This window comes from Mastacembelus armatus, chromosome 21 (assembly GCF_900324485.2).
Source record: "Mastacembelus armatus chromosome 21, fMasArm1.2, whole genome shotgun sequence".
NCBI classification, from domain to species: Eukaryota; Metazoa; Chordata; class Actinopteri; order Synbranchiformes; family Mastacembelidae; genus Mastacembelus; species Mastacembelus armatus.
In genome coordinates this window covers 27,991,977-28,019,044 of record NC_046653.1, presented here as the reverse complement: position 1 = coordinate 28,019,044, position 27,068 = coordinate 27,991,977, and the positions used below count along the sequence as shown (strand labels likewise).

The 27,068-nt window shown below is 42.6% G+C and overlaps 2 protein-coding genes across 8 annotated transcripts in view; both read right to left on the bottom strand.

The window, feature by feature from the left end:
• gtdc1 (glycosyltransferase-like domain containing 1) overlaps window positions 1–9,709 on the bottom strand; it is a 28,970-nt gene extending 19,261 nt beyond the window's left edge. For all 4 annotated transcript variants that reach the window (XM_026295836.1, XM_033325808.1, XM_026295835.1 and 1 more), the window contains exons 1-3: window positions 9,658–9,709; window positions 2,027–2,217; window positions 627–794 (exon numbers count right to left, since the gene is read on the bottom strand). In XM_026295836.1, the coding sequence (XP_026151621.1) occupies window positions 627–794; window positions 2,027–2,217; window positions 9,658–9,669 (371 nt within the window). In that variant the 5' untranslated portion in view covers window positions 9,670–9,709. The remainder of the gene's footprint in view (window positions 1–626; window positions 795–2,026; window positions 2,218–9,657) is intronic.
• Window positions 9,710–10,412: 703 nt separating this feature from the next.
• Window positions 10,413–27,068, bottom strand: part of zeb2a (zinc finger E-box binding homeobox 2a) — a 51,994-nt gene continuing 35,338 nt past the window's right edge. For 2 of the 4 annotated variants that reach the window (XM_026296042.1, XM_026296043.1), the window contains exons 4-10: window positions 23,989–24,057; window positions 23,116–23,310; window positions 22,281–22,495; window positions 19,852–19,960; window positions 17,296–19,184; window positions 16,249–16,429; window positions 12,620–13,212 (exon numbers count right to left, since the gene is read on the bottom strand). In XM_026296042.1, coding sequence (XP_026151827.1) covers window positions 12,620–13,212; window positions 16,249–16,429; window positions 17,296–19,184; window positions 19,852–19,960; window positions 22,281–22,495; window positions 23,116–23,310; window positions 23,989–24,057 — 3,251 coding nt within the window. Of the gene's footprint in view, window positions 13,213–16,248; window positions 16,430–17,295; window positions 19,185–19,851; window positions 19,961–22,280; window positions 22,496–23,115; window positions 23,311–23,988; window positions 24,058–27,068 lie in introns of all 4 variants that reach the window. The other 2 variants (XM_026296045.2, XM_026296044.2) reach the window with 2 other exon arrangements.

The following is a 27,068-nucleotide window of genomic DNA, read 5'->3' as shown; positions in this document are numbered from 1 at the left end:
AGGATCAGGGCCGTGCGTTCTTTAATGCTGCAGTAACAACATTAGCCGAGATGGGGAGGCTGCCACTTATTGACAAGCTGCCCAGCAGATCAACAACAATCAGTTTTCTGTTACACGTCTGATTAATGACGACATGAGCAGCATGTCAGTAATTAACTAATCAGCTCAGGTCGTTAACCAATCACAAGCAGCCTGACACTCTCATTAAGACAAACGGTTAGAGACTGAACAAACACACTTATTGTTATAGTGCCCACTGTAACAGACACAACATGTGCAACAACATGTCTGTGTTGTTGTCTCAGGTAATACCTGAACACATGTGTGTCCAACACACACCTGGTTCCCTACCTGGCAGAAGTCACCATTCATTTCTACAGACGGGGTTTGAATAGGAAGCAGTAACATAATAAGAATTAAATATTTCAAAGAATAAAATCACTGGTTTCTGATGATACTGCTAATAATTTCCAGATTAGTTTTACGCCTTTAGCACAGAGGAAACAAACAAGTAAACCCAGTGTCAACAAACACAAGATGAAAGCACCAAGCAGCGATTTTCGGTGTTGTACTGTGGCTCAGACAGGGTTCTGGTCCTGAAAATACACAAGCACTGGAGTCTTTACCATGACAAGACTTGGTTGTATCCGTACTGGAAGTCCCTCTCCTGGTCTTTCCGGACTGGGTAAACCAGTTGGTTCTCGTGGAAGTACAGAACCTTCTTTAGACGGGCCAGATCCGGTCTGAGAGCCACCAGCTCACACAGATTCAGGACAGAGCTGCTGAACAGGACTCTGCAGAGAACGGCAGGTACAGAAATACAAGGTTAACTGTGGGACATGATCTAGAGACATTTCTGGGCCCCCTGGGGCGGTCCAAAGTACAGATGTGTTGTGTACTATCAACTGCAGTGAAGGATTCATGGTCCAAACCCACGAACTCGTGTTTTGTCTGTATGTGACTGGTGGGTTTAACCTTCATCTGCTGCTGTGGGAATAAAGGGTTTACAGCGGTTCACCTGCTGAACAGGATGTGGGATGTTTTTGGACAAGCAAAAACACTAAAAGATACCGAGCTTCTGGACAAGACCTCTAGGTATGATTTATTTGACATTTTATAGACAGAACAGTAAAGAAGAAGGCCAGTCTAATCAATGACCACTAACCCATTTTGAGCTGCAGTAAGAAAACCCAGATGTCGTTAGTGAAATCTGAAGAAAAACAAAACCAGTTCCTGGTCAGGAGGTTAAATCAGGTGATCCCTCTGTGGATTCAGCTGCAGCTTTCAGCTTTGACTCCACAGGAAGTCCTCTCACACTATTCTTGGCAATGCAAGGAGTAAAAATAGAGAAGGAGCATCTGGTTTGAGTCAGACTGATTCCTGCTCCACAGTCCTGATCAGGTCCAGGAAATCAGTCTAACCCAGGCCTGAGAGCGAAGCAGCCACATCAAAGTCCTCACACCATGTCCTGTAGGCATCAGTCTGGGCAGCTTCAGCTAATGCTAGCAAGCTAACATTTCAGTGGGATTATTTTCAATAGCATCGGACCCATTTAGCATGCTCATTTTAGCATGTGCTTGACATCCACATGCATTTCAGTGTGCTAACCAGCTAACATTAGCAGGGCATTTAATGGAGAGCATGTAAGACACCTGTGTAACATTATTGTCTCACTCTTTTAGCATTGCTAACAAAAGAACATTGCTACAGCAAATAAACATTTTACCTTTCCACAGTCCAGACATGAAGTGGTCCTGCTGATGAAATGAAAAACACTTCATTCTGATAAAAGGAGAAATAAAATCCAAGAAATCTCCTTTGTTGAAATTGGAACTAATAAATTCAAGACTTTTAAAGTCCCGTTTGTACAATGCAGGTGTGACAGAACAGTTTAAATTCAGGGCAAGTCAGCCCCCCCCACACCGAAACAACACAACCTGCAGTGAGCAGACGCATCAGCACCTTTGGGTTTGATTGAGCTCAGAGCTGGCTGGTGTTGTTACATATACACCTGTGTGAGCTTCACCTGTATGAGGAGCAGGTGGGGATGGTCTGGCTGAAGTACAGGGCGGCCGTCCTCGCTCTCCAGTGCCACTTCTTTGCGGGCAGCGTGAAGACGGAGCAGCCCGGGATATTTTCTTGCAGCAGGTCAATCAGCTGTTTGTGAGAACCGCCGTGAAACGCCTCCACCAGCAGGACGCTGGGAGGCGGAGCGCTCTGACAGAGACAGGACAGGGATTATTGATTACTGGTTAGGGTTAGGGTGACAGAAATGGCTTTTTGTTTGGTGTTGATAACAACATAACTTTAGTATTTTTATATGTGTGCTACATTTAATTGTTTTTCTATTAAACCACAATAATTCTCTACATTTATTCTTAATGTAAACTGGGCTGTGTCTTCTCACCTGTATGAATAATAACAATAATGCTTTATTTAAAGTGTCTTTTCACAATGTGACAAAATCTTTACAGAAGGAAAACAAATTCCCACATCCTTAAAAAAATACACCCATCAAACTAAAATCTGAACAGAAGTGGCTAAATATCCCACAGGATTAATAAAGTATTTCTGATTTTGATAAGAAACATATAAAAGACAATGTCTGTCATCGTCTTTTATATGTAAAACTGATGTTTCTTCATTTCTTCATTAATAAAATGTATCAATTAAATGATGCATTTTATTAATGAAGAAATTTCTGTTTTTGCAGTTTCTTGTTTGATATTTTAGATTTAACCACCGAAAAAGAAAAAGTCGTGACTTACAAAATGGCTGAAAACTACATACACTGTTAAAAGACTAAAATGATGAGGAAATCTGGAAAAAGGAATAAAAAACCCGGCCTGGCTCCTTCCACACGTTTGACCACTGATCATCACTGTGACTAACTTCATTAAATAAGCGACTGAAAGTCTGACCCAGCCAGGACTCACATGTTTGAGTAAAATGCTCCTTTAGCTCATACAGAAACTATTAACTGTCAAACAGTAAAATATTCACCGCTTTCTTTTCCTGCTGTTGTCTTTTGTTGTCCACAACATTTACATCTCAAACATCAAACCTTTAATATTCAGATTTATCCTCATTTCCAGCGTTTCCAGTCAGGAAGTTATAGTCAACATGTAAACTGAGAGCTAATTAGTGTTGTCTATTTTATTTGCTTTACATTGAAATTTTCCTTTCAGCCTATATTTAATTCACTGCTGTTATTCCTTGAATCCCCTTTCTTGTAATTTGTGCTGCAACAAAATCCTTTGTAAAGATGAATGAATATTTTATAATTAATGGATTAACGTTGGAGAGAAAAGGGAAATAAAGTTTTCACATTACAATGAACTATTTCTTTACTGATGTCTGATTTTAGCTTCATTTTTAACTTCAGTTTGTTTCCTTCAGGCGTCAGGGACTGAAGTTTTGCTGACCTTGCTGGGGTTTACCTGGTTCATTAAATAAATGAAGTTAGTGGAACTGGTGACCTTGGCTTCGATGCTCATTTCTGACGTTTTATGGACTAAAGCAGTGGTTAACTGATGAAGGTAAAGAGAAACTGTCTCCACGACTAACACCATGTTACGAGAAACTAGAAAACACAACCTCAGTGTGTTCAGCTACAACTGGATTTATTTATTTAAATGTAAAACAGGCAGCGGCCTGACGGAGGCGACGTAGTCCAGAACCAAGAGCTGATCAGCTGAACGTTTCAGGCAGGGTAAAAAAAAAAAAAAACTACTGTTAACAGAAAGTGAACTTTGCAGTAACAAACCACAGTAAAGCAGTAATATCCGTCTATTTGCAGCACAATGCGCCCTGATAGAGAAGTCCATTATGATGCGAGGTTTACACGGCCAGCAGCAGGAAGTGGACGGCTTACAGTCCCCGAGCTTTCTGTCCTTCCACTGAATTCCCTCCCAGTGATTTCCAGTCCGCCCTCCATTTAGCTGCCCACAATGGGAGCTAATGTAGCAGCAGCAGCACTCAGCGTTCGCCCACAGACTGCTCAATCAGTCAATATCTGCTCCCTGCAGCTCAGTAATACGCCACTCATATCTGGAGAAGGAAATGAGCTGTGCAATCTGCTCTCTGTTTCTGTCAGTGGCACAGAGATACCAGTCCACTGGTTCAGCACAGCTTCAATGCAAATGTGTCAAAACTAAAAATCTGATTGGAAACACCAGCATAATGTCATCCATTGTGCTCAAATAGTCCAATCTACTTCCTGAATGGCATCACAATAATGTGAAATATGAAAATGTGAATGTGCCGAGGACAGACAGGGCAGAGATGGTTCGATTAACTCTGCGGTTTCTGACCTTTTTGACCTTTATAATAAAAAGCTGTTGCCTGGTTTCAGGGTCAGGCCTCAGTGACTCCTCAGTTTCACTTCATAATTTTTTACAATTTACAATTTGAAGTTGTCCAGGACAAACAAAAACAAAAATGATCTTGTTGTATATTTAGACGGATCTAAAAATGTAATGAAATGTCAAACAATAAGGCAAATGCAACTCAACTGACAAGAAGAAACAAACTCAACAATGAAATTAATGAAAGGCTAAAACTCAGAACAGTAAAGAAGAGATCGACAAAAAGAACACAGTACGTCAGCAAACGGAACAATGATAATCTGTAACCAAGTGTCAAAAAGGAGAACAGAAGCTAAATGAAAAGGTTTGTGAATAGACCAGTTAAAGCAGACATAATAAAAATTTGAGGAATGTCAGGAATGATGAAGGAAAGCTGTAAAACTGAAAATCCTGCAGGAAAGTGGAATAACGAGTATGATTCCTACGTTCGGTCTGAGCATCCTGGGCATGACAGTAAGCTTGTTAGAAAAGGTGAACTTATTCGAGTAAAGCAGAGACAACAGATCATTCCACCTTAGATACAAGAGTCCCCATAAACCACACTGGGGGATTCCAGCCTTGCAGACTCATCTCACCTAGACACCTTTCCTCGCCCACTGCTGCGAACATGGAAGGCTGCCGACACACATGAAACAAAGGGTTAATGTCATCGATTTCCCCTGCCAGGGAATCCCCCTGACGCCAAGCGGCGAAGGCTTAATACGGCTGAGTCAACGGGCCGAGCGAGGCTGGAAACTAGACTCAGTCAGTGGAAGCACACTGGAAATGTTTTTATGCTTCTTCACATCTGAGTCTGTGGGGGCTGCAGGAATTCACTGCTTCATCCTGATGATATCATCAGTCATCAGCGATGATCATACTCGCTACTCATCAATCCTAAACCGCAGCACTTGTTTAAAACATGCAGAAGGTGAAGTTAAAGATTCAACGAGCCCTGACCATGAATGCAGAATAAAAGACCCTCACACCGTACCGCGGACTAAACCCGAGATTTCAAACAACTGTAGAAACGTGTAACTTCTATTTTACCATCTGCAACAGCCAATAACAGCCGACTTTTCACTCACATGACCTGTTGCACGCTCATTAGCCATCTTAACATCGTGGCTGTGTGGATGTTAACATATGTCCTGAACATGTCTGTTTTGTACAGCTGCTCCAGGCTTTGTGAGCCTAAACTGGCATCTAAACATGGACACACTTGGTCCAGTTAGTCCTGATAATCCCGCCCCCACCTCTGACATGAGCGGTTCTTACTTCTAGACCAGTAGAGAAACATGCACCAGTTTCCCTGGCCCAAAAGCAGTCTTTTAGCTGCCGAAACACAAAGGACTGGTTCTAAATTAGGCACTGGCTCTGAACCAGCCCTGGAACTGCCTTGGTGGAAAAGGGGCATGTGTTACTTTCACTGTGGAAAACCTCACTGACAGCTTCTTTTCTTAGAGGTCATTTCAAATTGAGAGAGAGCATGAGGAGAAAGCACACAGAGCATCAACGCAGGGTTCAGAGAGCTGCTCTGCAAGCTTTTTGCTCCTCCCTGACCTATGTCCTACACCGTCCTCATAGAAACCATATGTTCCCCACGCCCACATCCCAGGAAATGTCACAGTTCTTGTGGCAGCCCCCGTTATGTAGATTAGGACCCTAAAACAGAGGGATATTTTTTTTATATGACAGTGAATATCACCCTAAATGCACAAAACAAATGTGTGTAAAATTTTAATACGCCTTGCTAAAACAGCCTGGGCTCAAAATGACCACAAAGAGCTGACGTGTATAAATCGTATATAAAACACATATGTTGTCCCCATTAATTTAGGAAAAGTCATGAAATATTAAGAAATAACAATCATCAACCGTTTATTCACATCAAATTGACCCCAGGAGTAACAGGAGGGTTGACACAGACACACTGCAGTAAATACTAACTCTAACGGTGTATTAGGGCTACAAGTCACATTTATTTCGGTTTTTGATTAATAAACCGATTGGTTTTGATAACTGCCCAGAGTCCGAGCTGTTTTCATGCCTCGTTTTGTCCGACCAGCAGTTTAAAACCCAAATGACTCAGCTTATTCTCACAGAAGCAAGTGTTCAGAGTGAAGATGCTGGAACCAGAAATGCATTGACTCAGAACCAGTATTTCCATCAGAAAACAGAATTAAATTGAATTTCAATGATAAACTGTAAAATGTAATATTTTATTACCCTGTACACACTAATTCACTACTGTATGAGCTAACTGCGATGGCATGTACAGCTGAAGTTACCTGAGGCATTTCCACGTATATAACTGGGACGCAGAGTGTACTGGGAAATGCATCATGCTATTGGGGTGACTTTTTCTCCAGGAAATGCTTCTGTAGTTTTTATATGATCTGATCTGTGCGGAGGTGTGAGTAGAGTTTTTCTGCTCTGAGCTCCAGGATCACAGATCAGATTCTAATCAGTTAAATATCGATCAGTAAGTACAATCAAACTGCAGAACAGAAGCATCAATTAAAACAAAACAATGAGTGTACTAATTGACACGTCCCTGTATCCCATGTACATGTACAAAAATACAAACTTATCTTTTCATTTTACTGAAAATCTTCAGAGTGTAGAAGCAGAAAACAGAAAATTGTATATTTTTGCTTTAAAACTATTTTTTAAATTTAAATAAAGATTATTTTCTGTATTTTTATGTAAAGTAAATTGATTTATTAATTGTATATAAATACTGTATATAAACAATCATCTAACTGACATGATGTGGCAGCAGTGTCTGGTCATGTACATCAATGTCCGGAGTATCTTTGTATATTTGTCTTTTTCCCTTTTCTTCATTCTCTACATCAGTGCACTGAAAAAAGAAAACACCTCAAAATGAAACCTGTCAAACTATGACACCAGATTAATAACCATTTCCTGAAGCATGAAGCGGCTCCTCGTGTACTTCTGATCAGTTCTTATTAGAAGATTCATGTGGGTGGGACATGATTTTCTTCTGTTTATGGAAACATAATGAGAGATCAGAGCCACTACCTCATAAATCAGCCGGTGAAAAGACTCACACGTTTTTTCCAGGTTCCAGTCATTGGACTGAATATTCTCCATTACACTGACTTTACATAAAACAACGCAAAACACAGCTCATCTGGTTCAGCTGCCGTCAGGATCTTTTATCTTTTTTAAATAATAAAAGTGAGACTGAAAGGGATCAATAGACACTAAACACAGGCAGTAACACACAGTCTACATACTTTATCTACTCATGAAGACTGTGTGAGACTAGTGGCAGCTCCAAAAAGAGTTGGGGTTGTTTGTGTGATGTATGGGTCACAGGTAAATATAATGCAACTATAAACACTGTTGCATAATTAATCAATTCATAAACAATTATTTTTGATAATTGTTTAATCATTAAAACATCAAACACAATGTTCTAGCTTATGATGTGAGGATGTACTGCTTCTCTTGGTCTTCTACGGCAATAAAGACTTTCATATGACTGTAAACTGATTATCGTGGGGTTAGACATGATTATAAACTGATTATCTTTAGGTTTCCAATGATGGAAGATGTCAGTACTTTAGGATGTTCCCAGTGGTTTCTTATATTTATAGCCAACACATTGATTAAACCAGAAAATAGTAATCAGACTAATTAATAATTCTACTCAAATATTTGATTTACACAGAATCAGTAAACTTTTTTTTTTTTTGTATTATGTGAACTGCTTTCACACACAGTGACCAAAACGATCAAAATATTTTAACCAGCAACAGGCCACAGATTCAGAGATTGTTATTGGTTATATACATTTCTAATTAAGTTAGAATGAAACTGACAGGACAACACTAAAACGTCACAGAACATATAAACGTCTTCTCAGAGCTGCTGTGACAATGACAAGCCTAATTCTGGGACTTCAAAACAAAACAGATTGGCCATAAAAATGTTGAAATCTTCATATTGTGCCATGTAGTTTCAATTCAAACCACGAGTCTTATGCTGTGATCCTGTTCTGAATGTAAAATCTCAACTACAGCAGCCACACTGATGTACTGCAGTATTACACAGTGGAGCCCTGTAGATACTCCTGTACTACGTCTGTCCACAACATGTCAGAGGGAAATTTCAGCCTTTTTAATGCAGAATGTTGATTCAGTTGCTGCAGTGACTATAACTGACTCAGAATCAGTAGCAGATTTATTGTTGGATGTTGGAGGCAAAGGAATTTGACTCTGGTACAGTGGATCAGCTCAGTTAAGATGCTTACATTTATTTTACTGCCGCTTGGTTTTGCACCTACAAGATTTCCTCAGGTTCTCCAGATTGAATTTCCTTTTAACACCACATAGAACCAATTTAATATGAGGCTCATACTGTCTATGGTGTGAAAGAAAACCCGGAGGAACGGTAGGAAATACTGCTCTCAGCTAATTAAGTACAAAGGTTGATTCATGAATTTGTCTCAAATCAAGACCATGAACTGCAACTACTTTGACTTAATTATTCCTGTAATTATTCAAACAAATATAATTTGCTTGTTTTACCTATAAAATATGAAGATAATTGTCCTGTATGGTAGTTTTGTATTTTGGACTGACGAATGGACAAAACAAGAAAAATATTTTTAGAAATGAAATACTTTCATTTGAACACCAAACTGTTTAATACAGTGTTTAAAACCTGCAGACAGCCTGATTGGTAACTTAATAATACTTCAAACTGCCCCAGGTAGTTACTGCGAGTTACTGCAGTAACTGTGTCTAAATACTGACCATCACCAGAGTCAATCCTGATGTCACATGTCTGCACCTCCACAACAGAAGTACATTTACCTGCAGCTCAGTCGTACTACTGCTGTACTACTGCTGTACTGCTGCTGTACTACTGCTGTACTGCTGCTGTACTACTGCTGTACTACTGCTGTACTGCTGCTGTACTACTGCTGTACTAACTACTGCTGTACTGCTGCTGTACTACTGCTGTACTACTGCTGTACTACTGCTGTACTGCTACTGTACTACTGCGTTAGTAGTGTTTACTTTAAACGGGAGTTGGTCTTGGTGGCCTCGTGTTGAAACCTCCGGTCCAACTAGCTCGGTTAGCCCTGCTAGCAGGTACCGGCTAACAGCTAACTAGCGCTCCTCCTCCTCGTTCACGGCCGGTAACATCCTGCCGAAAGACCGGAGCATCGTCCCGACTGTCGCCAGCAAGGAGACGGTGCCTTCGGTCACCGCCGGAGCTCAAACGGCCCCGGGTTCACTCTCACGGTTCATTCACAACAACAGACACTCACCTCCGGCTGCATCTGCCCGGCGCTCTCTGACAGCACACGTACGGAGTCGCACGTCATCACGTCGCCTTTAAACCGAGAGGCGGAGCGTCGTCTTCCCGCCTCTCTGTCATATAAATAGACCGTGGCCCGCCATTTGAAAAACCGAGACCAGAAAGACTTTAAGACTACAGGCCTTATTTGTTTATTTATTTGTAGTATTTACTCATTTATTTATTTTTAGTATTTACTCATTTATTTACTCATTTTTCAGTCTCTTTGACTGTAGTAGTGGCAGTACAGTAAGTTTCAGTATTATATTGAACACTAATGAATTACACACTCTAAATTGTGTTTGTTTGTTTCTTGTTTCTATCAGCCTGTGACTGACTAATAATAATTATTATTATTTTTGTTATTATTATTATTATTACCTTTGAAGTATTTTATATACCACTGGGTAACTGACGTTAACTATCTTATATACTTCTAATTTGAAGTACTTTATATACTGCTGGGTATCTTGGGAATTTCCCCCCAGGGATCAATAAAGTTTGATGATCAGTCTGTATTTTGTTGGATCCATCTGATCCTGAAAAGGAACTAAAGTTCTCAGATAAATGTAGAGCAGGAAAAAGTCCAAGGTTTGGCTCTGACATGTAGTGAAGTCCATCCAGATAAAGGTACCACAAAGATGCTAAAATCCAATTTCATCATCATCACTGTGTGTGTGAACAGAGCACTGGACTGCGTCCTACAAGAAGAAAAACACACTTCTCTTAAAATTTAATTTGGCTACATTTATTCGAGCATGGTCATTTCCAAGAGAAATTAAAAATTCAATAATAATACTTTAGACATTTCAGGAATTCCTTCATCATCATCATCAGTCCTTCATCACCTCTTCAGTGGGATGAATAAAGTGGATTTTTTAAACTTTCAAAAATACAGTGTTTTCACAATAATCATCGTATCAAAAGTTCCCCAAATTTAGAATTTCCAGTAGTTTCAAAGCAAATAAAACAAAAAGAAAAATGTCAATTTTCCAAATACCACAGATGCTCTATTCATAGTTTTTGCTCCAATAGTCAATGACTGAATCATTTTTACTAAAATATATCTATTTGTGAGGAACTCTAATACTGTACACTACAGTATGAAATAAATAAAATTAGGAAATATAAAATGAGTCACATAAATAAAATGGTAAATTCTCAAATAAAAACAGAAAAAAGAATTTTGTGTTGGAAAATTCAACAAAAAAAAAATCATAATACTGACAAAAATACTGTCATGGAACAAAAATACAGAAAATTGCACAAACATATGTAAACTAACAAACTGCTGTCTATCAATGCTAATACTGACGAATCAAAACAAGATGAAATATTCATTTTTAATAGTGAAGCCGAGCAGAGGACAGGTGATGTACACTGTACAGGGATGGCACTTTGCAGAAACAAACAGGTGAAAAGGTTTGCATATAAGGCTTTCTCTGGAGAAAAACACACAAAAAGGCTCTGTCCTTTTTTATCTGATCTTTTTGAGCCCTTTCAAATCCTGCTCCTTCCTCTCCTTTTTAAGACTCACATTGACATTTTATTTTGAAAATCACACAGGTTTAAATGTTCCTTCACATAAAGAAATAAAACAGGAGGCCCAAAATAGTGTGGTTAGTGGCAAAAATAAACAGGATAAAAATAAAAAACTCACAGTAAATTAAGGAGACAAAAATACAACAGTAACACTGACGGGAAGTGGCCAAGTGTTCAGGGTTTTATTCCCTCTTTTTTTCATCTTTTTTTTATTTTGTAGTGATTCAGGGTTGAGTGCAATTTCCTGATGTGGGTTTTGAACACAAGACACAGGAAGTTAAGAACATCATAGCACCACACAGCTTTTAGGCCTTTATAATACTGTACATTAAAAACAGCTTCAGCTCATTGTAATGATAATCATTATTACTTTTTTATTCAGATTTTTTTGCATAATGTGGATCTTTAAACAATCCCTCCCAGCTTCATGATGGGATGTCAGCAGACATCGTGTCTCCAGGTAGACACTGTACGAAGAGGAGACCAAAAGTCAGATGACCCTCGCTCCCCAGTGCTGTTAATACCTGTAATGTTAACCCCCCACCCCCCACCCCGGTTTCTTTTCACTGACTCGTTTTATCTGGGGCGATTCGTGACCTTTGAATGATCAGGTTCTCACCGGCGATAAACATCTGATACTGCGTTTTCAACCTGCTTACATATGAATGCAGCGGTTCACAGCACATCCAGGGTCACAAGGTGACATCCCAGGTAAATATTCATTATCAAAAACACAACTCCAGCACAATCTAACCAAACAATGTTAATGTGGCAGAGTTTCCAAGTCTGTCTGAGATGGGACTGGATCACTGATCAGCACATGGTAAGTAATTCAGCTCTAAACCAGTTCGCTGTGTGAACCTGTCACACAGGTGCCCCGTGTGGGTGCCCCGTGTGGGTGCCCTGTGGGTCGTATTAACCAACGCATATGATAACTGAACCTGGTGGCCCTGGTTTGTTTCTGATGTTCACTGTTTCCACTGAGGATTCAAACCACGTGGATAGAAACCTGATGACTGGAGTTTTACATGTAGTACCTTTACCCTGTAGTACTGCAGATCGGAGCTTTGTATTATTCAAACTTTGATGCACTAAAGTGAGAATAACTGGCCAAAATGTCTGATAGAACCTGATGAATCTAAGGCCACGATTTGATTTCACTGTAGTTGAGCAGAGTTAAAATGAAGCCACCAGCTGAATGTGAATGGGTCCAGGTCGGGACACGGGCCAGGTCCTGGACCTGGATAAGCCTTTTTAAAGTAACTATTTGGCTTTGGCAGGGAGGGCTGAAATAATGTGAACCTTGGGCCAAGCTTAATGAACTCCCCATCCCCTGATCATTTCTGTACAGCCCCTTCACAATGAAATTGAGCTTGTTTGTTTTTTCACGTTCAGTCTTCCTGGTCCGACTTGCCGTCTATCTTCCCTTCTCGTGAACTCTCATCTATCAACTGCGTTGTGTCTTTGCCCTCCTCTTCCCTTGTCTGGCTCCTGCTGTCGCCTTCCTCCTCCTCCTCCTCCTCTTCCTCCCTGAAACTTGCCTCCTGTCTGTCTGTCACCTCCTTGTACATCTTGCCGTCCACTTCCATCTCCTCCCTTTCTCCCTCGCTGCTATCCCTCAGGATCGTACCGCTGCCATCCTGCTGTTCCTCAGGGTCCGAGTATCCGAGCGGGCCCAGGCCCTGCAGGTAGGCCCTCCTCATCAACAGCTCAGTGGGCTCAAGACCTCCCACCATGCCTCCTCCTCCTCCTTCCCCCTTGTCCTGCGCCTCCCTCTCGGCTGCCTCGCGCTCCTCTGCCTCCCTCTTGCAATAGGAGTAGCGGTGGTTCATGTGCTGTGAGTAGGAACCCGAGTGTGAGAAGCGTTTGCCGCACTTGTCGCACTGGTAGGGTTTCTCTCCGGAGTGCAGGCGTGAGTGCTCGATGAGATGGTGCTTATGTTTAAAGGCCTTCTTACAGATCTGACACTGGTGAGGGCGCTTCCCTGGAGAGACACAGCAGACAGGACAGACGGGTCAGCACGTCAACGTTTTCAGAGCAGAGCTTCAGGTACAACACTAGAACACTAGAGAACACTAAACACGTGAACTGACTGAACCAGCTGCATCTTCCTCCTGAGTTTGTTTCATTCATTGTTTTGTCTGTGAAGACCAGCACCGCCTTTACATACACAAACATTTGTTATAGTTAACTTCATTATTAGACCGGAGCTAAAACTGCTTCAAAAGTAACGATCAGCAAAAGTCACTGAATCAAGGAAAGGATGCAACCAATTAATTTACTGATCGATAGAATTTCAATTCCTGTTCTTTACATTTCCCGTTGACAGGTTTGGCTCTTGTTCTAACCTGTGAACACGCAGAGTACAACGTCAAATCTTCAACCTGATTTAATTGTTTTGAAACTGGATTCTCTTTCAGAGCCAACATCATCTTCACTTAGCACAATGAAATGTGATCCTGCAACAGCATCACTGAGTTTAGATCTGCTTTAACCCTGAGGAGGAGCCACAGTCCTAAACCAGGTTCTAAGATGAACCCTCACAAAGCCCTTTAAAGGTAGGAGCATCAGACAACATGCCCCACAGCCACAGAAAGACGTTAGAGTAGCAGACCGCGGGTTTTACTCAAACAACGCCAGTGTACGAATGGACTCTTCTTTCATCTGACTGAACAGGATGCTGCAGTCTGCTGCCAGCGACAGGCTGAACGCCGTCCAAACACCAAGCCCACGCACACATGCACAAAAACACGGCTTCACCAGGACCACGCCAACATAAAAACGCACATGCAGAAATGCCGCACACATGCATGCACACCTCCTCACAAGCACGCAGGCAGATCGTAGCCACAAATAGACCTGGAACATCCACCATAGCTGGCATAGTTTACTGTAACACACACACACGGAGCAGCAAAAATAACCGAGACGGCAGATTCAGAGTGATGGGGGTGGGGGGCATGAACCAGGGATGATGCAACCAAGTGAAACAGATGAAGGTAGAACAGGTCACAGCTTTTAAAAGAACGGTACTCAGGTGAGCATCGTTTCCACCAAACTTCAATGAAAAAAAACAGACCTTAGCTTGAAAGCTGCTTTGGGTTGGTTTGGGCTAGTTTGTAGTTTGTTTTCTCGACAGTGAGGAGAAAACCTCAATCAAACAAAGTCGAGAATAATGTCAAAATCCTCCTTAATGAATTAGCTGCACATCAGACAACATCCGTAAGAACCTCAAACCTATACAGAGACCTACAGACGACGATGTGGCTCAGGATGTAGAGCAGGTTGTTCAATAACCGAAGGGCAACCGGTGAACCCCCGGCTTTTCTAGTCCACACGTCAAAGTGACCACCAGACCCCCAGCTGATCCCAGTGGCCCTTCCCATTGGTGCATGGGTGCGTGTTACTGCCGGTTGTGTTTTTTAAGACCATTTACAAAGAAAGATCTCACTGGGTGTATATACCTGTGCTGTGTATATAAACATGTATATCCAATAACCATGAACTTTCACATTTGAATTGCCTTCATCTTTATCTTTTCATATCTTCCCTTTTAAAAACAGAAAAGCTAAAATGGTATTTCTACAAAACTTCACTAAAGCAAACCAGATTTGATTTTTAAAAGCTCAGACTGAATGAATATTTAACATTAATACAGCCACTATAAACACTCTACATCGTTTAATGTACCAGTGGCTTCATGGCACTTTCACGTCTTTGAAAAATTCAGGTTTCAGGGGGATTTTTGGTTCTGGGACAAACAGGCCTCAAATAAAGAAAAAAATAAATGAAAATAAACCTTAAATCTACACAACGATTGAACTAAAATTGTTTTTTGGAAAACCTGTGCCCTGATTTTCACGTCTCTTTTAATACACATTTCTTCCACCTTCATTTTGGTGTAAGTCTGAGATCTCCAGCAGAATTTAAAATACAAACGTGTTTTACTGCACATGATGACTTAAATAAAAATTGAGCCACTGGGGCGGACATAAACCAGGGATGATGCAACTGAGTGAAAGAGCCAAAGGTAGAACAGGTCGAGTTTTCAACCAAACCTCGTAGAAAAATATTTTTTATTTTAGATGCTTTATAACTAATATGGTTGATCTGTATTTTTGATGCTGGTTTCCACCCACAGCTGTACACGTGATGTGTGCAACACTATTTAACATATTTCTCGTAAATTCAGCCTGATATCCTCAGGTAAATTCACTGGTTTGTGATTTTTGCCAAAGCTCATTCAAAAATACACAAATTTGAATTAGTAAAGCTTGATTCACGTAGCTTTACTGTTTCTTTGACAGTGTGAAGATGAAAAATAATCAGTTTGTCCCTGTAGCCCTGCAGGGAAATACAGACCCACACAACGTGTGAACTATAGATGGTTTGTCTAAAGCCTCTACACATGAGGGGAAATAAAAACATTAGAGGGTCCAGGAGAAAATATAAAGTGTCTTTGTTTATTGTCTCCTAGTCACTTTTTTATAAACCATGAGCTGTGGTCTGCCCAGAGCTCATGGTGTTTTCCTGCTGATGTAAAGATGCAGGTGAAATTTCCGCTCTGGATGTTTGGTGCTGTGTTTCCATCATAAACTGTTTCCTTTCAGTGTAAAGGCAGAAGAAATGGACCATCTCTCTGCTGGAATGAATCAGTGAATCATGCTCACACAGGCACAGCTACACATGCAAACACCTCCCCTCCCCATCTCTCTCTGCACAAACATGAGTATGAATGCGATGCTGGATAAAGTGTTGCTTATATTGGGGGTGCTGAATGTTTATGTAATCCTCTCCATATTAAATGATCCCTACCCCCTGCTGAAAAGAAAGGAACATGTTAAAGGGCATGGGTTACAGGAAACAGAAAAATAACAGAAGAGCGAAAGAAAAAAGTGGGGGAGCTTTGGACTAAATGAAAACAAAAAGGAGAGAATGAAAATATGAAGACATAAGATATGGGGGGGCACAAAAGCATTGGGGGTGGGGTAAAAAAGAAGTGTCCAAATGTTATATATACCTGTGTGCTCATATTTGTGTCTTAGGAGGGAACTGGTCTTCTGGAATGTTTTGTCGCACAAGTCACACGCGTACATACCACTTTCAGTCTTCTTAATCTTCTTCCTGGAGAGCAGCGAATCGCTGTCTGTCAGGTCGTCCAGGCCTGACAGATAGTCTGGCGTCCCGTCCAGCAGCTCCCCCTGAGACACAAGCACACATCGTTTCAGTTCGCCTCATAATCCCACACCTGTCGACTTCACGCTCAGAGACACCTTCTGGTTCGAACCCCCCACCGCCTCTGTGATCCCAAGTCTGGACAGAGCTTAAAGGCCCAACCTGGGTAAGTCCCTATCATCCAGGGGACACTTAAAAAAAGGGGGGAACATATGGGACAAGGGGGTTTTAAATGAAGTGTAGGGTTGGCATTTCCAAAGAAAGAAACCAGGTGAACAACAGTTGGACAGCTGAAGAACAGAAAAGCTGTCATCACTCTCTGAGGCCCATTAGCTGCCATTCACACTGTACCCTCTTCAGAAGCAGATAACAAGGTATTCAGGGTGTTCACTGGTTCACCCTCACATCTTGCCTATTCAGGTTTAAAGGTGAAGGTTGAAAGCTGACTCTTGATCCTAAAAAGACCAGTTTATGGGGGCACCCTGGACTTCTGAACCTTAATGTCACTGTTTAAGTGTGGTTGTTGCTTCCTGTCATCTCCCTCCTCTTAATCACATCTATTGTAAGTAGAAAATGCCAAAGTAAAAATAATTAGGGGAATGGCAGGTGTGGTCTTTGCTGAGTTCTACTAAAATATTGGTAACATTTATTCATGAAGGCAAACTCCTGAACCTAAATCCTGGACCTTTCAACCTTTTTAAAAATCTCAAACTATGAGCCAGCCAACAGCTTTTTATTTCAAACAAAGGTTATCTGCTGGAATTCAAACAGGAAACTGTTGACGTGTCTCCTTCCTGGAGTTAAAGTGAAAGGTACGGACACTTTCAATCGCTTTGGAAGACACTGACAAATGAGGGCCTGTAAAACTGCATCACTGATATCACTGTTTTACCTGGAAACCTGGTTTTCGCTGGTACTTTCTCCTCTGCTGCATTTCAGCAAATGTGGCTGCCTCAGTGGCGTAGGTGTAGGCCATGTGTGGCAGAAAGCTCATGGGGTCAAGACCTGGGTAGGGCCTGAGACCCGGGATGGTGGCCTGGGCAGGAGACATGAAGGTGGGTGGAGGAAATGCTCCATGCGGTGGCAGGGAAGTGTAGACAGGACCACCAGAGAAGGGATTGATCCCAAAGATAGGACTGGTGCTTTTCTCCAGTTGGTGGATAGAGTTTTCCTCCTTCTTGATGTTGACCAGGTCTAAGGGCCCAGATCTTTGTTCTAGTCCTTGCGCATCTCCATTGTGCTCAATGACGAAGCCGTTGGGTCTGGGTCGCTTTTCTCCTACAGAGACGAGCTTTTGTGCCATGTGTTTAGGTAGCGACAGATCTAGTGGTATATCCCCATGGGCATCCTCAGAAGCTAGGCTGTTTGGAGTGTAAGAGCTACTCTGAGAGTTTTTGGAGGAAGTAGAGGAAAGGTTGAGGGGCGACGGAGTGTCGCTCCTCAAATGGTCCAAGGGGTCTAGTGGTTTGTCCCCTGTTATCTGCCTGTTAGCTGTAAACTGATTGGCCTTTGTGAGTCTGTGGGAGGAGTCACCATTAGTGAAGCCTCCATGTAAATTGAGCGACATTGGTGACCTGCTCAAGCTGTGGTTAATGTCTGGTCCGCCATGGACAGGGGGGGGTGAATTTTTTCTCAGACTGCCTTCATGAAGATTTTGGCTCTTCCACTGGGCAAACCACTCCTTGACAAACTCTTGAGGCAGGCCTACAGCTACTGAAATCTTGAGCAGTTCCTCTGAGTTGGGCTCAGTGTTCATGGCAAAGTAGGCTTTCATCAGTGACACGTGATCCTTGAAGGGGTTGATGGGGCTGGTGGATCGCTCGGTGCTGGGCTGCTCAGAGGGAATGGCCTCCCTTTGGCTGGCAGGACTGCTCTCAGCTGGCTGCAGAACCGCTTTGATCTCCTCATTCATTTTGCACAGGTAGCGCTCATGTTGGTGCAGCGGGATGGGCCCGGAGAAAGTCTCCTTGCAGTATTGGCAGGAGAATGGCAGGAACTGGCTGTCATGGGATTTTTCGTCACTGTTGAGGTGCACAGAGTTGTTGAATTTCTCATTCTTGACATCCACTTGCCTCTTGGAGTCGTCGATCAGACTCTTGGCCTCATTAACCTTCTCCAGCGTGTAGTCAATGATGCTCTTTGTGGGGCTGCTGTCTCCCACCACTTGAAAGCCAGCCTGGGCCAGTTTCTGCTCCTCCATCTGGGCACCCAGCTCTTTCATGTAGGCTCTGAGCTTGGAGATCCTCTCTGGGTTTCCGTCCATTTTCTGCCTGCACACTGTGTTGTCCACAATCTGAAGCACCTTCTGCACCTCACTCAGATTGTTCCCAAGCGGTCCTGTATAGCCCAGCAGGGAGAGGTCTAGTCCCATGCCTCCCAAATGTTGAAGTGGGCTCTGAGAGGAGCTGTGTATGCTCAGGGGGCTTCCTCCGTGTCCATTCAGGTAAACCCCTGGCCCCGCAAACCCGTGCTGTGAGGCCATAAGCAGCCGGTATTCGTTGAAGTCCATCGGCTCAGTTTTGATGTTGAGCTGACCCTGCTGGTCTGGAGGGCCGAGCAGTCGCCCGTTTTCCAGTTTGTGGCGGAGCTGGTTGAGGGTGGGACTCCCAGGTGATGAGGTTGTGGAGCTGGGGGAGGAGCCAGGCTTGCTGTTGTTCCCGTTGCGTACACGCCCATTGACAGCAATCAGGCCGATGCATTTCTTGCTGCTGATGTGTGAGCTGTAGGAGCCGGAGTGGGAGAACCGCTTCTTACAGTTGGAGCACTCGTACGGCTTCTCCCCTGCAACACAACATGAATGGATTAGTGTCTTTATTTGCATTAATCCTGTTTCAATATTTACTTCAGAGTCTGGGCTACTCTGGACATGTTTATTTGATTTGCCAAATAAGTGAGACTTTGGGCAGCCTGTGATGACCTGGCCTGCTCTTTGTACCATGGTAGTTTTTGCATATTAACAGTCTGGTCAGCCCTTAATTGCCTCTACTCCCACTAACAGGTTTGACATTGTTTGTTTCCTGTTCGTTGGCGTGTCTGGACCCAGAAGAATATTTTCCTTACCAACATGTGGAGTTTGCTTCAACAGGAGAACCAACACTGAAACCTGTTTAGGTATAGAGTCAGAAATCTCACTGTGAGGCCGAGGACTGCGGTTCATTTTTAGTTTACAGGTCTATCAGCTCAGAACATTTCCTGAGCAAATCTGTCACAAGACTCAGTATTTTACCAACAGCATTAGAGCAGGTTACCGCAGAATGACTTGACAAAACTGTGTAAGTGTGACTCATTCCTCTAACTGCACAGGATCAGTGTCAAACAGAGAAAGATACAGTCATTCTTTGTTTGTGTTTCGCCTTGGCCTGATCTGCTGATATGGAACAGGGCTCGATTCAGAAAGCCACGCAGCAGCCAAGTGTAACGTCACATCTGGAGCAGCAGTCGGACTCACCGCTGTGAATACGAAGATGCTCCTTCAGGTGATGTTTGTATTTGAAGGCTTTTCCACACTCACTGCATTTAAACTTGCGGTTTCCAGCCCCTTCGTTCAGCAGCAGCGGCTGCAGAGAGAAAAAAGAAGTTTTCATGTGATGGAGGAAGAGTAGGAGTCATGAGCAGAGAGGGAAGCAGATTATGAGGCCGTGGAACAGAAGCTCACGGGGGATTTTAATAGTATTTAGGAAAGCAGATCTGATAGTGACAGGTTCTTCTTGAAGCTTCTTAAACTCTTTATCTGAAACACATTCTGAGAAACAGCGTGGGCTGACTTTGTTCAGAGGTAACAGTTTGTCGTGGAGGTACATTCCCGTCTTTTGAAATGCAAATACAGAGATAAACACAAACACAGTTGGGGGGAGACGTGGTTCCCTCGGTAAAAACACTGAAAAGTTGATGCTGAGAGAGAGTGGGAGCTGAAATCCTTTTGTCTCAGCTGGTTGAATGGAATATAGCCCTGCTGAGAAACAGGGAATCGCTTCTTTTAATTTACAGGACAAACTAAATGTTTGAGTTCAAATCACACACATTATACGAACAACGAGAATGAAAATGAATGAAAATGCAGGAGGAAGAAGGATTTATCAGTTTATCAGAACATTTCAAACCGTGTTTCAGGCTTATTAGACATGTTCTGTTGACAGAAGTGTTATGTATGTAGTACTGATTTATTCATTGGTTTTGTAGCTGAGGAAATCCGAAGTGTTTCTGAGTCCAGTTCAGCTTCGACAACTCAGTCTCATCTTGAGACTCTTTAAATGTTACTCTGAGGGCGGAGACAGAACATATCTGCAGTGTATCGTTAAAACATGTCCCCTGGGAGGACAATAAAGAGAAACGATGAAATTACACTTCAGACAAGAACAGGCCGACACACATCAACCCTCACCCCCCGTACCTACTGCACCTTTGACATACAAATTTCCTGACAAATTAGCAGCTAATCAGGGAAACAGGGTCCTGTGGGCTCCTGGAGATCTGGGGCCCATATGCCTGAGTGTAAAAGAACAATAAAGACTAAAAAAGACGAAATGTTTTTGAAATTATTTTACAACGTATGGCTGCAGGGGAACATTTCAGTATTTCTTGGTCTTTTTAGGGAATAAAAAGAACCTAATTTTCCGTTTGTACCAATAGGTTCAGTAAAGTTGTCCTGACATGACAAACACTTCCCCGTCAGGAAGGATTCAGGTTTGAATCTCAGCCTCTTGAGTGTCTCTTTAACAGTTTAACTCAGAGGAAGTACACAAATAAACAAGCACTTAAAGTCATTTGAGGATTATGATTCTTTAAACCAGCAGGGAAAAGACCATCTGCTCCTGGTTAGGGCCTTGAGGGGGGGTGGGCCTGGTCCGGGAGGAGGGTCAGGTATACAGACGGGGTTTCTGTGAGCAGAACACAGCGTCTGAAGCTGATGGGCCGAACTCAGGAAATCTCATTATAATCACAGTGTAATTGGAAAATTGAATGATTCACTGCTCAGTTATCGACTAATGTGAATTTTGGATCATGGGGGGATCAAACAGGCGTGTGCAGGAAATATTTAACACCAGATTATTATTGGGTTACTGTTCAACACCCTGAACTATATCTGTAGAAAATGACCCAGTGTGAGATTTCTACAGAGAGATAAAAGCTGTTTCTGTATTAGTGGTAATTTCTGATCAAATCTGTTCCAGTTTCTGTTCCAGCAACAGCTGATAGAAACTTCAGGCGGCCCGGGGAAGTCAATATGCTCGCACATCCTACGCATGCAGAGCTGTAGGCACGTTGTGGGGGATGCAGCTGCTAATGAGCTGAACGGGACGAGGTTTTATTACAAAAATGTCAACTTTAAACTGTAGAAAAAATCGTAACAGCTCAGAATCCATCTGTTGTCACTGAGGTTCAGGAGGTTTTAGCTCGCCTCATGTTACTGGGCAGACTGGGGAGACTTGGGGGGAAGGTTTGGACTGGACCACAATCTAAAATTCAGCCTGAAAGATTTTTGTATCTGCATGTCTGTGAGTTCTGCTTGATCTGATAGATTTACTAGGCCACAGTTCTTTTCCAAAACATCAACATACAGTTAAACAAACAGTAGCTTCAATTTTGGCCAAAAGTCGAATCATTTCAAGTTGAAACATTAAGGCTGGAACTGTTTCTTATTGAAACCATTCTGATTAATGCCTACAATGATGAAGTAGAACCGTTTCATATGACAGAAACAAAATGGAAACTGAGGGGGAAAAGGTTGAGGTGAGTGTTGGAGCAAAATGGACACTGCAGATGACACCTGACCTCCTCTGCTCTTGTGCTCTACAGTGACATAAAAGATACTGTAAGAGAAAAACCCACAAATCAAATAAAAAGCTACGGCAGAGGGTCCATGCAGGTGTATTTTACCTGGTCTCTGGTGGGTTTGTGGGTGGTCATGTGACGCTCCAGTTGTGAGCGATGGCTGAAGGTGTCGGCACACAGTGGACAGGTGAAGGTCTCCTCGTTCTTCTCATGCCGGTACTTGATGTGTTCCTTCAGAGACGTCAGGCGTTTGTAGCCACGGTTGCAGTATGGACATGTGATCAGCTGGGCGAAGTCATCCGGAGTGCCGGGTGGAAGGTCTGCATACAGAGACAAAGGTCAAAGGTCAAAGATTGTGGCTGCTAATGGATCAGTGTAACAGGAAAGAGTTTATAAGCTGCCCTAAAGTTCTTTTCTACTGCGGCACAAAGTCCTGTGTTTAATAAGACTGAGTCATCTGCATAAAAGCAAACCTATTGCAATAATCATAGGCGTTGGTCCATTTGAGAGTGGTTCTCATCTTACAAGTTGTTGTTTAGACTAGTCCAACTTTAAAACACCAGTTGCTGCAATGGCTTGTTTGATGACTGTTTGATGAATCGACACAAATGTATATCAGTTCCTACTGTCCTGAAGTACCAACTCCAGAGAAGTCTGTTACAGTTCTCAGTTCCTGTGGTGCAGGCACATAAAAAAGGGGAACTTCCTCCAAAGGTTCTTAGAACTATGAAAAAGTGCCTTTGGTCCAAAAGGGCTTATGGTAGTCAGAGTTAACCCACTTATGATCATTTTTATTACCAGCCATTTTCAGGATATAACACTGGGCTTCTAAATGTAATACGAGTCTCTCACATAAAATCAACATGGTTTTCTATATTACACAGGACAAAGTTGCTGTTTCTTATCTGAAGTTCAGTGTTTGGCGGTTTCCTCCTCTCACCGTGCTCGCTCTCGTCCTGACCAATGGCCTCGGGTGTGCCCAGTCGTGTCACCTCCTCCGGGGCTTCTGGGTAAATGATGGCGGTGTCGCTGCGCTGCAGGTACTCGGCGATGGTTGCAGGGTGCCCGTCGCCCTCCTCCAGTTTCCGTTTCAGAAAGTACTCGTCAAGTTCAGAGACGCCATCCAGTCGCCTCACTGAACACAGGAAGCAACACGAGTTCAGAGTCCAGATCAGTTTGTTTGGTAAACAGTTAAGACAGCATGAAGCAGCATCCAAAACATATTCACATATGACATATTCCAAACCATATTCATGCTCATGGCACTGTGGACTGTGGTGGTAATGTGGCTGTTCTTAGGCTTTTTGAACAGGAACTTAATATGACAACTTCTGCTTTTGTTTGTGGAGCAAGTAAAAAAAAAAAACTATTTCCAGCAGGAAAAAGAAGATAAAAATATGAGACAAAAACCAAAACAAATCTAACATGTAAAAATGATCTGATCTTAGAAAAGTCACAGGTAAAACAGAATTAAATATGGAGATATTTTGTCTCTGAACAAACTAAGTGAAGAATTTAGTTTTCAATTTAATCAACCTTTACCAATGTTATATATTATATATCATAACAGGCCTACTGTCTTTCTGATGAATACTAGAATTCACTTTTATTTTCAGGAAACTTCCTTTAAACTGATTATGGCCTGAAGTGAGTAAAGGCTGGTATTTCAGAGGTAGTCAGATCCATGAAACAAAAGAAATGAGGTAACCAAGCAAACTGAAACTGTACTATCATACCAGCAGAAACCCATGAAAGGTGCCAGAGGGCCAGGGCTGACCTTGGCTCATGGTTGTTACATGACCACCATTATTACCTGTGGCGTTTCCCACGGCGTGCAGAGACTCCTCCGGACCCACAGGTTCATATTCGTCCTTCCTGTCATCTGTAGAATGAAACATGCAGAGGAATTTGTGTCAGCTGTCTGAGCAGAATGGCGCTGCAGGCAGGTCAGCTGGATTCCCCCGAGACAGAATCACAATCTGAGGTTCTTGTAGTGAACCTACAACTGTGGCTTTTGTTTTTGTCCCTCCCGCCCTCCTCATGTGACTCCTCAACCAGAGTCACAAGGATCATAAGCTTCACTCAACCCTTGAGAGGAGGGACACACCTCCCCCTTCTCCTCCCACCTCCACCCCCACAACAGGAGGCGAGGAGCCCTGCCCCCCCACCATCCCCTAACCCAGGGGGAACGAATGAATCCATATCACACGTACACAGGAAGTCTGTGTTAGACTGAGACCAAGACACAGTTAGTTCATTCGCACCTTGTTCCTCACCTGAAAACAAAGCTCCATTCACCTCAATGTAAAGTAAAAGACTGAAGACATGAAGAATCAGAGGAGACCTTAAGTTCAGTTTTGAGTTGGAGTATTTTGATTTTAAAAGTAGAATCAGCTCCTGCTGTGTGACTTAATGTTACATTTCTCTGAAAACAGAAAACATTTTTTTATTTCACTTGTGTTTAATCACAGTTCTCCATTGACACCATCCAGTTCAGTAAATGTTATTTATCTCATAGAGCTAAACCGAGAACAAAGATTATATTCATGATCAATTACGTTCTGCATGAATCCATGCCTCTACCCGATCATCATATCGTCAGTGTCGTCTCAACACAACATCGACATAAATAACAATAACAATAAATAATAAACAACAAATGACAATAAAACCTGGTTTCTAAACTTGGACTGACTAATGGGCCGATCGCTGCTCTTTTGGGTTTGTTGGTCGTTTTCAGATTTCAAGGGTCCTTGTGTAGATTTTGTCCTGTGATGGAAACACTTTTCTCCTCTTGAACTCATTCCTCTCCCACTCCTCCTCCTGTTGTTGTTGTTGTAGAGAGGAAAATGGAGGCTCTTTGTGTCCTCGTTCCTCTTTTTTTCCTCCTCCAGAGACAAGATGGAGGTGACGGCAGAATAATGAGCTTTTCACTTCTGTTTGTGGTTCGAAGGTTTCTGAGTCGACAGCTGCCGCTTCTTCTTTTTCTGTTGGAAAACAACTTTACCGTCGTCTCCAACCTCCAGTTGTTCATCTAGTTTCTCTTCTTTTCCCTCGTTTCCTTCGCTCTGATTCATGGATCTGATTGATAATCCATCAACTTCCTTTTTGTTTTATTGTCTCCTTTTTCATTTCTTCTTCTCTTTTCCTTTTGCTTCTTTCGTCTCCATTGTTTTTCTTCTTTTCCTCCTCTTCCATCTGTCGTTTCTTCCAGACCTCCATTACTTTCTCTTTTCTTTCTCCATCTTCATTCATTCATTCATTTTCTGCCTTCTTTCTTTCTTCCTCCCCTTCCTTCCATTCTTTCACCTGTTCTCTTTCTTCTTCATTGTTTCTCTGCTTCCTGTCCCTTGGCCTGTGTCCCTGCTGATAAAATCTGTTTTCAGGCGCTCACAGCTCAGAGTAGTAGCAGCTCCTCTCGCCTCTGTCAGATCACTGAGTTTCTTCACCCGGAGGTGCTGTTTGTACTCGAGACGCCATCTGCCCCTCAGAGAGAACGAACAATCAGCCCGACGGAGGGAACGGATTCGTTCTGAGCGACTGCACTCGGCCCAGACCCGGGTTTGGGTCCACATGTGTGAAACAGGCAGACAGAATAGAATTATGGGAAATGTAGGATTCAGCAGATGTGTTGAGGACCCCCGGTACATGCAGCAGACCCACTTCTACACAGACTGGATCCTGATGAACATCACTGTGATCCACGGTAGCTAGACAGAACTCAGTGAAACCAGGGACCAGAGACAGATAAACATTTTGTCTACAGACCCCAGATCAGTTCTGTCTGGATCTGAGTCCTTCACCTGCAGCTTAGCAACATGTTGCTCGTGTCTGACAGGGCCTGTGTCCTTTTGGTAAGGAGATGATTCCTGCTTAGACCCCGGCTCAGGACAGGCCACGTTCTTCATGCTCAAACTGTGTTCAGGCCTTTTGCTTGACTAAAAAATGCTGCACAACAAAAAAACACACGCGAAGAAGTGACCATTAACATAATAAGCTCCTCCTGTTTGTGTTTCTTCACTGTGATGATGCCGATGATGAAGATCAAGGCAAGGACTCTCAGACTTTAACACTTTCTGCATTTTAAATGGGACGAGTTTGACATTTTTGGTTGGAGCTGGGTCATTAGTGTTGATGGAGGTGCCCGTCTCTGCTGACGTCTATGTGCCTGCCTGATTACACATGTAAATGGCCGTCATAAAGCTCCGGATTTCATTTAGCTCCGTTAATGAGTCCCGCTCCCCCTAACGAGCAGTTTGAATCCTAATTACAAGTATTTGTCTTTGCGGCTCCACCGACACCAACTGTCCCGTCGGCAGCGCCGACTTCATCACCTGCTCTTCTGCTCTCACGTCTCTAAAAATGTCTCTTTTTATCTGACCACAGATTTTTAGGCATCAAAACTCATCTTTGACCTTTAGGTAGAGTTTGTGTAGTTGGGCCTGCAGCCAGGATGAGCTGCATCAGTCAGATTAATTAGTGAATCCTCCAAAAATTCATCTGCAACTTTTGATAATTAAGTAGATTAAGTCATTTTTCAAGCAAAACCTCCAAAAACGTGACAGTTCCAGGTTCTTGGATGAAGGATTTGCTGCTTCTCCTGGTCTAATGTTGAAGTACAGAGAATCACGTGTGATGCTACTTTCACCCTTTCCTAGATAAATCTGTTCAAACTAATTAAGCCACACCCACTCAGACCTGAAGAGATGCTTTTTTATTGTTCGCATGTTTCTTCTTCCTGTGAAGTTGCTAATTTATTTGTTTGTGACTAAACCTGATCCGAGTCCTCACGGTAAGAAAAGGATGTCAGCCTAAAGCTGCACTCAGCAGCTTTTAGAGCTGCACGTCCCAGAGTCCTCTATACGGCAGACAGTTGTCATGTGACTGGTCACC